The following is a 15,410-nucleotide window of genomic DNA, read 5'->3' as shown; positions in this document are numbered from 1 at the left end:
TCACCCCGATCCCAGTATTATACTTGAGACGGCGGCCTCCCATGATCTTTGGTTTTGGCATGCATTTTTGGTGTTTCCGGGTCAAACAATGACATAAATGTTATCGAACAGTCACCGATATTCGATGACATTATTGACGTGATTGAGCCAACACAATCGTTTTCTGCGAATGGGGTTCAAGTCAAACATGGTTACTACCTGGTTGATGAGATTTACAATGATGGTTGATGAGATTTACAATGAATGGTCGACGACTGTTCAAGCTTACGTCTCCAGTTGAAGACAGAGGAAGTACTTTAAGAAGAAGCAAGAATCGGCACGTAAAGATATTGAGAGGACGTTTGGAGTTATGAAGAAAAAATTTCATTTGATTTCGAGGCCACTACAGTTTGGTCAAAGGAGAAAATAATGGATCTCGTCTACACCTGTATAATTCTACATAACATGGTTCTTGAAGACCAAGGTATGGCTATTTGTCAAAACTACCAAGGTAATGTCTCACGACCCGAATCGACAATCACCGATGATGAAAAACTCCAAAACGTCTTATATCTCAAGAACCGCGATGTCCACGAAAACTTTCTTCATGAGTTGGTTGAGCATTTGTGGGCTAGACGTCCAGATGATCATGTACTAGACTAAGTATTATTTGTTAATATTTTTCTTTTAATGTAATTTTAGCTATTAGTTTCTAAATTTAGAAGACAAAATTAAATAAATAAATAAATCAGATAATTCGTTGAAGCCACCGCTCGCCTGGACCGCAACAGGCTTAGACAGCTTCAACAGTGGCTTCAGCGATTGTCCAGTCGGCATCCAGTCAACATTGCATGACATAATCTTATTGGATGAATTCGGAGTCCGGCTTCAACGATATCACAAAGTCTAACAAACATTTGAGTTTTAACATGTAAGATAATCAAACTGTGAGCCTGTCATTTAAAGCAAGAAACCATCATAATGCCAGTAAGATGCAATGAACAACGCATATTCGTAAAAAATCTAGCATATATTTTCAACTCTTTTAATTTAAACGTTTAAGTTTCTTCACTCAAACTAAGCTATCTTGTTAGGTAATACCAGAACATATTGTAAGTGCAGCCAAAATGGATATAATAATATTTAATATGAGTATGAGCAATAAACTATTACATAAGAGATAGAGGGTGCGTTTGTTTATATAATAGTCACGAGGATCATGAAGCTTCAAGCATCAACCATTATTTATTTGAATCCTTGATCGTCACGTCCTATAGTTTCTTGTTGACCACGTGAATCTTCTAACTCACTTTATTCGCTAATAACATTTAAATTTGAATTCTTTAATCTCAATGTTTGAATATTTTAATTACATGAAACAACTCGAATCGAACACGTATATTGTAAAAGTATATGTTATCCATGTGTCTATATATCAAATGATGACCTTTTACTTTTCTTTTCTGATGAAAAGATTAATAAAACAAATGAAAAAGAGTAACAATGACTGTAACCTAGAGGTGGGGATATACATATGACGCTATTTAAAAATAACATATTCACCTAAACTAATTTGGATTAGGTTTAGATCATATCTACAAATACAGGTTAAGCGGTTGTCTCAGGTCAACTCACGTTGAACTGTTTTTATAAATTTTTGAAGTGAATTTTTATTTAAATACTTAATTCGGTTGCCAATTTATGTCAAAATTTATAAGTGAAATGAAGTTGGCTTCTATGGTATAACTGTATAAGTGTAATTGTTTTACATATATTTTTAACTTCGAGCATAAACATATAATTTTAAAGTAGTAATGGTATGAAAAAGTTAAATCCAGGTATTAAATAAGTCATGTACGTGTCACCTTGTAAATACTCAAGTCAAGCAAGTTAATTGAACTTTTTTGTGTGTAATTTGTATCATGTTCAACCCATCAATTCATCAGCAAGAAAACATGACCTATTTAATATCGTAATAATTATATTGGTGGAATGTCATATCACATTTGTATGTGAATTTTAAAAGAATTTGAGAATTTTGACGGGAAAAAAACAAGAAAATAACCTATTATGATTCAAAATTAAATAATCTAATAAAAATTAGGGGTCAAAACTAGTAATTTTTAAATACTAAGCTACTATTTTATGTTTATATAAGATCCTTTAAAAAACCTAATGGTGGCATTAAAAATAGCTGTAATCTAAGCGGCAAACGACATCAAAATTGAAATATTTTGTTAGAAATTTTCTTGGAGAACTCATAATTAAGTTACGGTAAAACTAATTAACCGGCCACACTTTAAATATCAAAGAGTTTCATAAAAATTAAATAATTAAGGTCGTAATTGATTTAAAAGTTCCGATTAGTCAAATCTTTTGTTAGGTGAAAATAGAGGTGCACGTTTAAACCGGTTAACCGGACCATCTCTAACCGGTATTTATCCAGAAAAAACCGGCGGTTAGTAACCAGTTATACATTTTGGCCCAGGAATTGGTTAATAACCGGTTACAAAACCGGTTAACCGAAACCGTAGGTTTTAAATACTTTTTTTCAAAACCAATTTTTTTCGGGTTATTACCGATTAACCAGTGGTTAGCCGGTTCGGTTATACCCGAAACCGGTTATACAGGTTAGGGTTTTTTTGCTTGAAAACCAGTTAGTACCCAACCTGAGTAACCAGTTAATTAACCCTTGACCACTAACCGGTTATTAAATTAACTCGTTTTCAAATAACCAGTTTGTGCGTGTGTACTGTGTAGGTGGAAATGGGTTAAAGGTAAGCTGAACTGTTTGGGCTGTAACTAAAAATAATTGGGCTCACAGACGAGCCTTGTTCTAATCTAAGGACCCAAGATTAAAAGAAGAAAAACAAATTTAAAGATGTTTTGTTTTGGGCGGGTAAGAAATTGAAATAACCGACATAATCGAACCTAATCATAAGCTGACTTTTATCAATTTTATGAACAAAATTTTTTGTTCGGTTTCGGTTTTTGCATATACCAAAAACCAAACCAAATTGTAAAAACTAAACCGACTTTTATAACCGAAACTGATCCTGCAAAAAGCAACTTTTAATATTTAATTTATAGGTTATACTTTTTTTGTTTTTGGATGCTAACTACATTATTAAAAAAGATAATAAAAATAAACTGTGTAGCCAAAAAATTTAGACCCCAAATGTAGAGGTGTACAAAAAACCGGTTTGGGACCGGTTTTAGGCAAACCGAACCGAACCGGTTTGGGTTTAAAACTGGTTTCACCCAAACCGGTTCCCAACCCGACCCAAACCGCCAGTTTCAGGACCGGTTCCCCTTAAGATCTATAAAGCCGGTTTTAAAACCGAACAGGTTTGAGAAAAACCGATTTAAAACCGGGTTTAAAACTAGTTAAACCGGTTTTAAACCGAACCAAACCAACGTGACCAGGTCGGCCTATCTTGTGTCTAAACCAGTTTATAAACCAAACCGGTTTGAGTCAAACCGGTTTTGACCAGCCGTTGACCAAACCGGTTCGGTTTATAAACCGGTTCGGTTTGTGTTTAAAACCGGTTTTGTACACCTCTACCCAAATGTGTAAATAGGCCCAATGTTTTAAACCCAAATTTATTATATATTTTTCGGCCCAAAAGTTTTAACCCAAATTGCAAAGCTAATCCAACCCATTGTGAAAACCGGAAAAACTAAAGCTAAACGGTTTTCAAAACCATCAAAACGAATACGACCCCCAAACCGACTCATGCCCGCCTCTAGAATATGCAATGCAAGAATACGACCGAGACCCTATAAATAGAAAAAAATTATGAATTTTTATTAATCAATGAAAAATAGACTCTTTGGGTGATAATGCTAAATTTATCTAGTTTTATGATTGGCTAGTTATTCTTGTGTGATCTTGCATATGTATTCAGTTTGATTATGAACATCTGGTAGACATGAGCGTATTTTTACTAGCAAACTTGATTATGTTCATGTGATTAATATATTTATTCACTAGGTTAGGTACCTGTGTCTTACACAGGTTGGACAACTAAACTTCTATAAGGGATAGCTTTTGATAAATAAAGCTGAGTAATACATTAAATAAGTACGAAGTTAAATTATAACTACTATTCACAAACTTAAAAATAAATCATAAATCTCTAAATACTTCTTTCGATAAACATTAGATGATACACTAAAAATATGGTAGCAGCTAAAGTAAAATAGTTTTATGAGAACATACAATCAAACAAAAAGAACCATCATCAATAGAAGAAAGCTTTCGATCAGTCAAAGAATGTACAGTAAAAGAGAATCAATAAGGTTTTGATCGGCAATATATGGATAGAAAGAAAGAGATTACGGTTACAGTGGAAAACAAGGCGGGTCGTATTCAGTTAAAGATCCACGTGCTTTTATCAGTGAACCCGCTAGAAGCTAAAATATTTCATATGTGTGTAAATGTTTTCTTATATATAAAAAAATGATATAATTTATATTAGACAAGTTAAATAATGAAAATGTTCATTTATAAAATGTTTTATAAAGAAACAACGTTTTTTTAAAATATAAAATACGTTTTGTAAACACAATCAAATAAATCATTAAACAAAAAATATATTATTAAAACTTTAAAAAGTATGTATAATTAATGTATAATTAATAGGAGAGAGGCGGAAAGAAATAGTAAAATGCATAAAAGATTGACATATGCCAGAAGAAAAGTTTTATTTATTATATAGTATAGATATAGATTAATAGACAAACTATTTTGAACGCGCCATTGCATCGTTTATGCTATTAGTTTGATCTAAATTATTATGACCCATCTTACATCGTTAGTTATTTAGTTTAATATCATTAAAGGATATGTTGTATAATTGAAGCATCCATCACTTATCCGTCATTCATATGTTAAACGAAGTTATGTCTATGTAGCTTACCGCTATAGTAACTAAATCAAACTATATATAGTGTATTAGTGTTACCAAAACCTGAATTTGATCAGCTTTTTAGTTTTCTTGAGTTTTTGTGTATTGTTTGTCCGTCTTTCTTAGTTTTAGTCTCTAGACCTCTAGTGCAATCCAGGTTACATTAGTTGAACTCCAATTAACCAATTAAATCTTTTATGTTTTACTTTTCAGTTTTCGCAACCCAAAGAAATATGTAATACCAACCACATACTTGCCGTAGATACGATACTCTATTTAATCTAGGTTAGTTGAGTTTCTTGAATGACTAGCTTGACCGCATCAACAACGCTAGAGTGGTGATGGTGGCATCGATTGAACTATTTGTCGTAGATGATTGTTGATTGGATTTTAAGATTCAAAACGAGTGATTCATATCCTAATATTATAAAGATAAAAGATAAAAGACATTTCACATGATCACATCTACTCTCCATCAAATCTATCAAAACTATGTTAGTTTATTAAACATATGATTAAAGTTGATGTCACTCCAATTAAATGAATGTGCTTACTAGTTTCATAATAAACATGCAAAGACAGGCAAGTGTTTGGTCCATGAAACCCTTCTTATAAATCAAACCAAACCTTTGGCTTCCACACAAACATGGCCAACTTATGTTCAATCTTTACTCTTTCTCTTCTCACCTCCATGTCCCTTACGGTTCATGCCACCACAACCTTCTGGCGGAAACCCGTCAAAAGCAAACCGTTTAAGCTCGGATCAACCAAACTCAGCCACTTTCAGTTCTACTGGCATGACACCCAAAGCGGATTAAACCCGACCTCCATTAACATTGTCAACCCGCCGCCTACTAACGTAACGTACACCACGGGGTTTGGCATTATTAACATGTTTGATGACCCGCTGATCGCTAGGCCTGAAAATGGTTCAAAGATATTAGGACATGCTCAAGGTTTTTACGCGCTGGTTTCACAAGAGGAATACGCGTCTTTAATGATTATGAATTTTGTGTTTACGACCGGTAGGTATAGTGGGAGTACGCTGACGGTGATGGGGCGGAATCCGGTGTTTCAGAAGACGAGAGAAATGCCGGTGATCGGAGGTACCGGGCTGTTTAGGTTTGCTAGAGGGTATATTCATGCGACCACTCATACATTGAACACACAAACACGAGATGCTATTGTTAGGTACAATGTTTATGTTTTACATTATTGAAAGTGTTGTGTTGATATTATTTTAAAAAAGAGAATAAAGAGGCTACAATAAAAGTGTCATTTTTACATAGTTGCAATAGTTCAACATGAGAGAATGTTAATGTAATGATAATCAATGTGGAATGATATGCCATCTACGGTTTATGAGTAGTCTAATAAGAAGTATTATTAGAAGCGAATGCTATTGGCCCATTCAACATGTTAAACTTTAAACCGTGTTTATTATATTTAAATATAAATTTGACCAAACTTGACTTTGAGTAACGTCTAGGTATAGTTAAACACGTCCAATGATATATTTGAAATTTTATAAAATTGTGTATTTTAAAAAAACAACAAAATAAAGTAAAAATAATTATATTAAAATAATATTTAAAGCAAACTTTAAAAGAAATCTTGCGGACGATCGTCTTATGAACTTAGATCCCAGTGTTTTTGTAAGAGGAAACGCTCATGTGAGATCAATATATTAATTGCATGCTCATATTAAAGAGGAAATGTAAAGTATTAGACCATGTGTAGTGGATGAAGCCTCTATGGGGGTGTTTTACGTCGTGCGGCGTCACGCCAATATAAGGGGCTTTTTGACTAAAATGAGTGTAATTGATAGATCTCCTTCAAATAATTACCTTATTATTATTTTATTGTTATATTTTAATAAAAAAAACAAATAAACCAACAAACAATCGACTTCCCCCTCCCCCCAATAGTGCCCCGGGGACCGTGTTTCCGATGCTTTGGGGGTTTTATGAGATGGGAAGCGTCCCACTGCGTATGATCTTAAAAAAGTCAAGACATTTTTGAGATCCGAGAATCATTCCATGTAAAAAAAAACAAAGCTTCTTGCATAAGTTTTTATTTTTTTGCCATAACTTTGACATAGTCACACCTTTAAAAGATGAAATTTGGACGGTACAAAAGGTGGGCGTTGTTTATGCAGCACTATCTACCGTGTCCACACCCGGTGGCCTAAGGCATTATTAGATTAAAATTTAAAACTTAGACCACCAAAACCACATGTTACATACCCTACTATAAATTCATTAAGCTTAGGTCGACTTGAAACTCTAACCAAGACTTTTATATGTTTAATAGACTGCGTATCCGGCCCTTGTAACTGAGATGTATAATATTATCAACATACTTTATTCTTATACGACCTTTGGAATAAAAGTCTTGTATTCATGAAGTCTCGCAAATACTATTATCAACCTAGTTTATGTGTCCACTTGTTTTCCTTAAGCCAAAAGATCACCCACAAAGTATATTACAATTTATTCATGTTCTCTCATTCTCCAAGGTTCTTGTCCCATGGTCGGTGTTACGTGGCACCTTTGATTCGCCAATCCAAAATTAAAGAATCTCAAAACCTCGAAACGCCTATAACACTCTGAGTTGATATTCGGAATCCCTTTAACCAAAAATAAAGCGTCAACTTTCCCAATGTCAAGCAAAGCCACATATATAAAAATATATTTTGTTTTAAAAAAAATCCATTTTTCTTATATCAATATTTCGTTCTATAAATACACGATATTCATTTTTGATCTATAAAACACAAGCTCTTCATCTCTTATTTCATAAACCAAAGTTAATTCTTCCTCAAAAAACATGGCTAGGTACTACGACAACAATAACATATCATACTATAAGTATATCCGACAGCTTTCGATCCCGATTCATTTCTTCATCTTCTTATGTGTTGTTTTCATCCTCATGTGTGTCACTTGGTACGTAAACTACGAGTCAAAGGTTGAGAGTTTCATGCACAATGTGAAGATCCTCCTCATGATCACCCCTGTGGTGCTTTTGGTTATTGTGCACTGGCTTTCTAGTGGTGATAGACCGTGGCTGCCATTGTTGGTTCCATTGCCTGAGAAAGATTCGTTTCACCGAGCCGGAGGGTCTCCATGGGGTGTGGCCATTGTGCTTGTTTTCCTTCTTTATATGGTGTCTCATCAGTCTTCTTTTCATGAACGTTGGTTTAATCCTTTAGCGAGAAGATGAGTTATTATTGGTGTAAATCGTTTCTTGATTTGGGATGTTATGGTTTTTATTTAAGTGATTTTGTTTGTGTTAATTTTAGAATAGTGAATCGGATCATTTTTAATTACTAATGATGTTATTGATATATTTTTTTTTTTTTGAAAATTGACTTTCATTAAAAACAAACATAACCAACGACTATCACCAAGACGGAGAAAGACGCTGAAATCCAAAAACCAAAACCAACAATCACGTTACATCAAATAAACACCAACTTTTCCAATCCACTACCCCTATCTTAGATCTATTTTTGTACCAAAGAAAACCCAAAGATTTTATATCCGCAACCATTTCTGCCACCTTAGTGTTCTTGCCCGAAAAAATCTTTTCATTCCTAGCCCGCCAAATCCTCCAACAAGTAATGATGACAATTCCATGAATAATCAATCTCTTATTCCCCGACGCACCACAAACCTTATGCACTTCCATCAAATCATTGACATGAAAAACAAAAGATCTAGGGATGTTGCACCATGAACCAATCGCATTCCAAACGGCCATAGAAATGAAACACCCGGTTAACAAGTGCTCGAGCGATTCCTCATTACTCTCACATAAAGCGCAACTATCACATAAAGCGCAACTATACTTGTGGCTCGATTTTGATTTAGGGAAAATTCCAAAAATAAGTATTTATGAAAATATAGTTCTTATTTTAGGTATCATTAGTAAAAAATTCCAAAAATATGTATTATAAACTAGTCGTGACGAGTAGTTTGTAGAACCAATTAAAAGTTGTCAATGTGTCCTTAAACTAACCGTAACGAGCACGTTCACTAATCAATTACTCGTCACGACTAAATAAGTTTCATGTCTCGTAATCAACGCCCACGAGTTATTTATAAATCTTTTAGTCGCGACGACTAGTTTACCTGGTTTACATTCCCTACATGAGTAGTTTATTAGTAGTTAACTCGTCGCGACTAGTTTAACCTTATAATCTACTCTTCGCGACTAAGAACTTATGAATTACTCATGGGCGTTGATTACGAGACATGAAACTTATTTAGTTGTGACGAGGAATTGATTAGTGAACGTGCTCGTTACGGTTAGTTTAAGGACATGTGGCAAGATCGAATTGGTTTCTACAAACTACTCGTCACGACTAGTTTATAATACCTAATTTTGGAATTTTTTGCAAATGATACTTAAAAGTAGAATTTTGTTTTCATAAATGCTTATTTTGGGAATTTTCCCTTTTGATTTATATGTTTATGAATAAATGGGTTGCACGACATGACATGCTTAGCACGATTAATATGAAAGACATATGCCACACATTTAGCACGATTTAATATAAGTAAATGATTACAGTTATCAACACAACTCACTAAGGCAATTAATAATAGAAGTATATAACAAACACGATAAAATTAAAAAGTTAAAATTCATTAAATCCTTAACTATTTATGTTAACTGCTTTTTTTTTTTTGAAATGGTAAATGTTACTCCTATTCTGGCTCTTGCGTTAGCAAGTTAGGAGAGATAATTTAACTATATTTAATTATTTGTAAAACTATAAATCTATATCGGTTTGATAATCGGGTATTAAACGTGTCATGTCGACTTGTTAACTCATTTAACAAATTATTTAAAGTTTTTATTTGTGTCTAACCCAGTTAGACACGTTTTTAAGCATGTCGACTCATTCATGAACAAAAAGACCATTTTTAACTTACAAATGAGATTTAAATGTATCTTGTGGTTGACTTATTGACTCCTTTTGGCAAGACAAGAGCCCAACAAACATAATTTTAAATCAAAAACTGATATCACAAACATAATACACACATTTGGCTCATGAATGATGAACCAGCCATCAGATGATCACCTCACGGGTCGCTATTAGGAAGCCTGGTTAGAACCGAATGCTCTGGCTTGTGACCACATTCAAAGTCTAGATGAACAAATGCACGTTCAACCTCTGCAAGTTTTTCAATCTTAATTTGCAGCGTTTCTCCGATATCATGGGCTTCTTTTAGTGAAAGTTCTTCAGGCAGTTCAATATCAACCTGGTTCAAGAAATATAAGGAATTAACTTTGACTAACCACCATGAGCAACAAAGAGACCACAACCACTAACCTCCACAAAGTACAGAACTCCAAATGTGTATGCGCGAATCGTGTCAACTCGCTTCGCTTTAGGATGTCTTGTAACAAGATACGTCAGCTTTTGCAGGACTTCAGGGGGTGCTGACTGTCCTACTAATGAAACTGTGCAATCATAGAATTTCATATTATATCATATCATATCACAATGGTGTGCATGACATAGAAAAGACATATCCTTGATCAAAATAACCAAACCCAAACGAAAGCCTACAGTTTACTTTTATGTAAACTTTCTGTTCGGTTTTGATTTTGCTTGCATGTTATTAAAACCGAACCGAATTTATAGATTTTTCTTTTTAATTTGAAAGGTTAAGACTTAAGAAACTTATAAGAATTTAACAAGTAGTGTGACCCAAATATTTTATAGTAACCAACTAACCATTAATCATTAACTGTTAAAAAGATTTAGACCAAATTCAGTATTTAAGCCAAGTTTTTTTAGCCAAAAAATTCAACCTTAAATGGTAAAACCGAAACCGAACCGAACCCATACTGAAAAACTGAAACCATTTCAAAAACTCAAAAACCAAATTTTCGGTTTTTTAGTTTAATTTGAGCCCAAAACCGACCCATGCACACTGCACATCCCTATCATATCAATTATTTATGAGAAAAATAATCGAATAAAATGTCCCAACATGTTACTTAAGAACAGGCCAATCTGGGTTGCATTTTTATCTCAAATGGGTAAAATAAAAAAATGTGTATTTGATGTATGCAACCTCTTAATAAATGTAGGAAAAAAAGTAAAAATTGTTATGATCCTGCATTATCTACCTGCATTTTCCAAAACCGTCCCCGACCAGTTTACAATTGTGTAAACCGCAAGAATAATAGCTCCAACCGGGTCGATCCACCAGTAGAATTTATCACCAAGAACAGCAGCAACTAACCCAACTACATTTGTTACCACATCAAAGTAATGATCCTGTTACCAATGCACATTTAAAACTTAAAAATCACAAAATTCTAGACAATTTCAATGTCAGTAAAAACTAACCTTCGCATAGGCACGTACAATCTCATTTCCTGAACTTCTGCAGTATAACCATAACACAAGTTTGAGTATCGTTGCAGTCAACATAATTATGTATAACCATAACAGCTGAAGAGATGACATCTTCTCTGCGGGTTTGTTTTCAACTAGTTGCTCTACGGCCTCAATCAAAACCTGAAAGCCTAAAAGAATTCAAGATTCAACTTACTTTATTATTTTACTTAAATTTTTATGAAGATCATAAAAAGTAAAAACCAAGTGTAGCATACCAAGTGTGGCCATAATGGCAGCAAAGATAATTATTCCCACAGGCTGCACCCTGAGTTTGCCAATAGGGTACTTGTATAAGTTGATGCTTTGCATAGAAAGGTGAGTGAACCAAAGGATGCCACCAGCCATTAGATCAAGTAGTGAGTCCAGCGTGGATGCAGCTATCGCAATGGATCCGGTCTCTATTGTAGCAAAGATCTGTTTATGCGGTCGACATTTGACATAAACAGTTATGTGGTGCAATTATTAGCACACTATAATTAAATACTTTTTTGTGTTTTACACTGTAAATCCAGAATGTTTGAATATAAAATTGTAGCAAGAAAAAAACACTTATTATCATGTGTAATTTAACCTAAAATATCAAGCAAACTTGTGACATGTTTGGTAAATCCTACATCGACCTGTCAACAGAAAAAATATTGGGTCATGGGGTGTAACATTCGGCATCTTATACCAACTAATATTGTCCGACTTGATCATGAGGAGCTCACGGATTTATTTTTGTTACCAAGTGAAAACTTTCATTGATACCTACATTTGCATTTGGACTAAATTTGAAATTAAATTCGATTCAAATCCGAGTTGATTCAATATGAATTAACAAAAAGAGATATTATTTTAATTTGGAATCGGATCTAAAGCCATACATAATATAAATTCGAATAGAATGCATCCAATGCATGTTGATGATATTTGGGGCATACATTCCTTATAGCCCAACATCTCTCTTGTAGGAGTCACATAAGGAATGTTCGACCTCAAATACCGCTAACGTGTTTTGGCCGACGTCCGTATGATTCAAACTAGCAATGAAAAATTACCTTAAATGCCAGTAACAAAATGTTGGCATAATTAGAGATCTTCATAGCTCTTTCTTGTTGAATATGTTCATCCATATCTTCCACATCAACTCCATGATTAGATGATACTATAGCATCAACCTCCTCAAATGACTTCAATGTTGCAAATTGTTTTTCATAATAATCCTTTTCACCTATAAACAAACAAACAAACAAATAAATAAATATAAATAATCAAACAGTAATGATATGTTCATGATCAAAACCTTGAGTTAATAAAGGTGATGACTTGGACGATAACGCGAAAGATGACGACTCAATATCAACAGCAGAACGGACTTTATCGGGTAACCGAGTCAAGAACTCGGTTCTGAGTGAGTTCACCGAGTACCCTCGACTCAACCGCCGTCCGCGGCGACCGCCTCCGGGTGTTGATGGAGATAAAAGTGCCTCTTTTACGTCATCCATCTTCCCTCTATATAATATAGCTCTGAGAGCACTAAGATGTTTATAGAGTACTTAATGATGACAATAATATAACAGTGTAGTTAGATTCTATAGTTTATGTTAAGGTTTTTTTTATGAGAAGAGAAGGACAGTGATTCAATTCATGCCATTTTGTAAACCTGCCAACCCAAAGGAGGTAGTTGACCTTTGCACCTCATGATTTTAGCTTGTTTTATGTGTTATTATTATTATTAACTGTAATATTTGATATTCATGAAAAGACGAAGTTATTGAAGAAAAATATAAATTTTGAATAAACGAAATACTAGAGTTTTTGTTGAAAATGATTTGTAGGAAACTTAATAAAAATTTTAAAATAAATTAACTCTGAAATTATATAAATAAATGTGGTTTAAAAAAAACCCCACATAGACCATAACCGAAATTCTATCTAAAGGATACATAGGCACATAATAAACTCTTGCCTAAAATAATCTCATCAAACATGAATTAAAAAAAAAAAAAAAAACAGTCTGCGAACCAATGATACAAGGGTTGAAAAGCTAACATCTTTATTTTTTTAGCATTATACTCGATCACGGATTTCCAAGTGTCAATGACAACAATAACAACAAAAACTCATTTAAAGATGGATAGTGAGTGAGGTGGGAATGGTAAACAACGATTTGATCAATTTTATTACCATCAAGACAAATGTATAGACGAAAATACTTAAATTATAGAGAAAATGTTAGATTTGTTTATTTTCACTACATTTGAGTCTCCATCTTCTTACCTTGTATCTTAAATTATTGGGAAATTAAAGTGAACTGCGTATTTGAGGATTCATTATTTATTTCATATCCCGTGGTTGTGAGTGGGATATGGTTGTGAGTGAAAAAAATATTATTTAACCGATTATGGAATAGGGAATTGGAAATATAATATTTTAAAAAAGTGAACAACTTTTAGAGATAATTATGCATTTTAGTTAAATTACAAGGTAGATTTCATTGTGAATGCTATTGCATACAACCAACACCACCCGCTATATGTGTTGTTTTCTTACCACGCGTCTTTCAAATAAATTTACTATCGTGCTTCAGTTTATTAAACTTGTGATATGAAGTTGATTTAAAAGGAAGGGAACTCAAATGTTAACCAAAGAGCAATAAATGGACTTGGTTTCTGAATATAAACTTAAAAAAAATCATTTTAAACTATGCAAAGAACGCCTAGCATACACATTATTATTTATTTTATTTTAGTTCAGTAATCAAGTCTTGATCAGCTTTTGGTTTCTTGATCTAGGTCTTAAACGGATTCTTGATCGAGTTCTTCGGTTTATGAACCTGCTCTTTGTCAAGTCTCTGATATCACATCAAGACCATAATCAACAAAATCATTATTATTATAATAAAGAAAATATAACTTAAAAAATTTGACTAGAATTGAGACCCATAATCGCTTTATAAAGACTAACAAAAACTTATTAAACTATAACTCAAATTGTTAGAAGCAGAGACCCGTGACCAACTTGCTTGGACTCCAAGTAACTGCCACCCACTTGTGGAACCTTAGCCACCTTATATTGTACTCCCAACCTTCGCTATCTTACTTGTCAGCCAAATTACTTACTTGTGGCCCAAGTCACTCAGACTGAGTACTATTCGTTTGAGTCGCTGGCAGATTATTTGAATTGACAAAACCTCTTGCAAACTGACCAAAATTGATCTTGACCTCTCCTTTCTAGCCCAAGCGTAACATGGACGAAAATAACCAAACATGATGAAAATATTTGACACAATAGTAGAAAATAATTTTCTTATTGTTTTGTTAAATTCACTCTGGCTTTTAACTTTTTTCTAGTTATAGTATCATTCAATTTTCATATAAAAAAAACGCTCTATACATATCAAAATTAAGAAGTTTTAATTGCAGCAAGAGGTAATTATAAAAAATCAATAAATAATAATAATAATAATAATAATAATAATCAAGTTAAGTTTCTAAACAGTTTTGGATGACTCTTGAGCAATTTAAGGTCTTTAGCTTCTTTTTACTCTTCTAATTACAATACCATCCAACTTTCATAAATCAATAAATAATAATCAAGTTAAGTTTCTAAACAGTTTTGGATGATTCTTGAGCAATTTAATGGTCTTTAGCTTCTTTTTACTCTTCTAATTACAATACCATTCAACTTTCAATATTGTCAACAAGTTTTTAACCTGGCGCAGGTTGGTAAATCCGAACGTTGGTAAGACACAAGCATTACCGGTGCTAAGTGTTGAGGCGGTAAGTTGACGTGAATTCGGTCAGTTTCTGTTACATGTGTTATTGTACAAAAACTAAAACAAAAAAAAGTTATAAAAATTGAGATGGAACATTGGGATAGCGTTGGTAGGTGAAACTCGAGCGTTGGTAAAACCCGAGCGTTGTTGGTCCCTGGCAGTGAGTCTATGCAAATTTGGTTGGGTTTTTCACGTTCGTTATAAAACCGGACTAAAAAAAAAAGAATTGTCATTCGGTCAGTTTCGTTACGGTACTATAACTAAAACAAAATGCGCTAAGTCTACGCAAAGTATGTCAGTTTTTATCACATCCGTTACGGTATATTGGTATTGG

At 33.5% G+C, this 15,410-nt stretch overlaps 2 protein-coding genes and 1 pseudogene across 2 annotated transcripts; 2 read left to right on the top strand and 1 right to left on the bottom strand.

Annotated features, from left to right (window-relative positions):
* Positions 1-5,510: 5,510 nt before the first annotated feature.
* Positions 5,511-6,176, top strand: LOC143585368 (dirigent protein 22 pseudogene; annotated as a pseudogene).
* A 1,542-nt stretch (positions 6,177-7,718) lies between these two features.
* Positions 7,719-8,114, top strand: LOC143585377 (uncharacterized). Its single transcript, XM_077067176.1, has one exon. It carries the CDS (start codon positions 7,719-7,721, stop codon positions 8,112-8,114), a length of 396 nt encoding a protein of 131 aa, XP_076923291.1.
* A 1,871-nt stretch (positions 8,115-9,985) lies between these two features.
* Positions 9,986-12,803, bottom strand: LOC143585367 (metal tolerance protein 4-like). Its single transcript, XM_077067173.1, has 7 exons — positions 12,602-12,803; positions 12,357-12,529; positions 11,532-11,730; positions 11,266-11,444; positions 11,043-11,193; positions 10,237-10,367; positions 9,986-10,165 (listed from the first exon to the last, which is right to left on the bottom strand). The coding sequence occupies exons 1-7, from the start codon at positions 12,801-12,803 to the stop codon at positions 9,986-9,988; spliced, it is 1,215 nt and encodes a 404-aa protein (XP_076923288.1).
* Between the last annotated feature and the right edge of the window lie 2,607 nt (positions 12,804-15,410).

Source organism: Bidens hawaiensis, unplaced genomic scaffold (assembly GCF_021521415.1).
Source record: "Bidens hawaiensis isolate Kalapana, Puna unplaced genomic scaffold, B.hawaiensis_p1.1 tig00033830_1, whole genome shotgun sequence".
Taxonomy (NCBI): Eukaryota; Viridiplantae; Streptophyta; class Magnoliopsida; order Asterales; family Asteraceae; genus Bidens; species Bidens hawaiensis.
The sequence above is the reverse complement of the archived record's forward strand: the minus strand, read 5'-3'. Positions and strand labels throughout refer to the sequence as shown.

What these genes read in the sequence shown, in the direction of transcription:
- LOC143585377 (XM_077067176.1), top strand. Translation starts at nt 7,719, where the DNA reads ATGGCTAGGTACTACGACAACAATAACATATCATACTATAAGTATATC.
- LOC143585367 (XM_077067173.1), bottom strand. Translation starts at nt 12,803, where the DNA reads ATGGATGACGTAAAAGAGGCACTTTTATCTCCATCAACACCCGGAGGC. An exon ending in ATCACCTTTATTAACTCAAG is followed by an intron (nt 12,530 to 12,601) that starts GTTTTGATCATG and finishes GTTTGTTTATAG; the next exon opens with GTGAAAAGGATTATTATGAA. An exon ending in TTGTACGTGCCTATGCGAAG is followed by an intron (nt 11,194 to 11,265) that starts GTTAGTTTTTAC and finishes CATTGGTAACAG; the next exon opens with GATCATTACTTTGATGTGGT.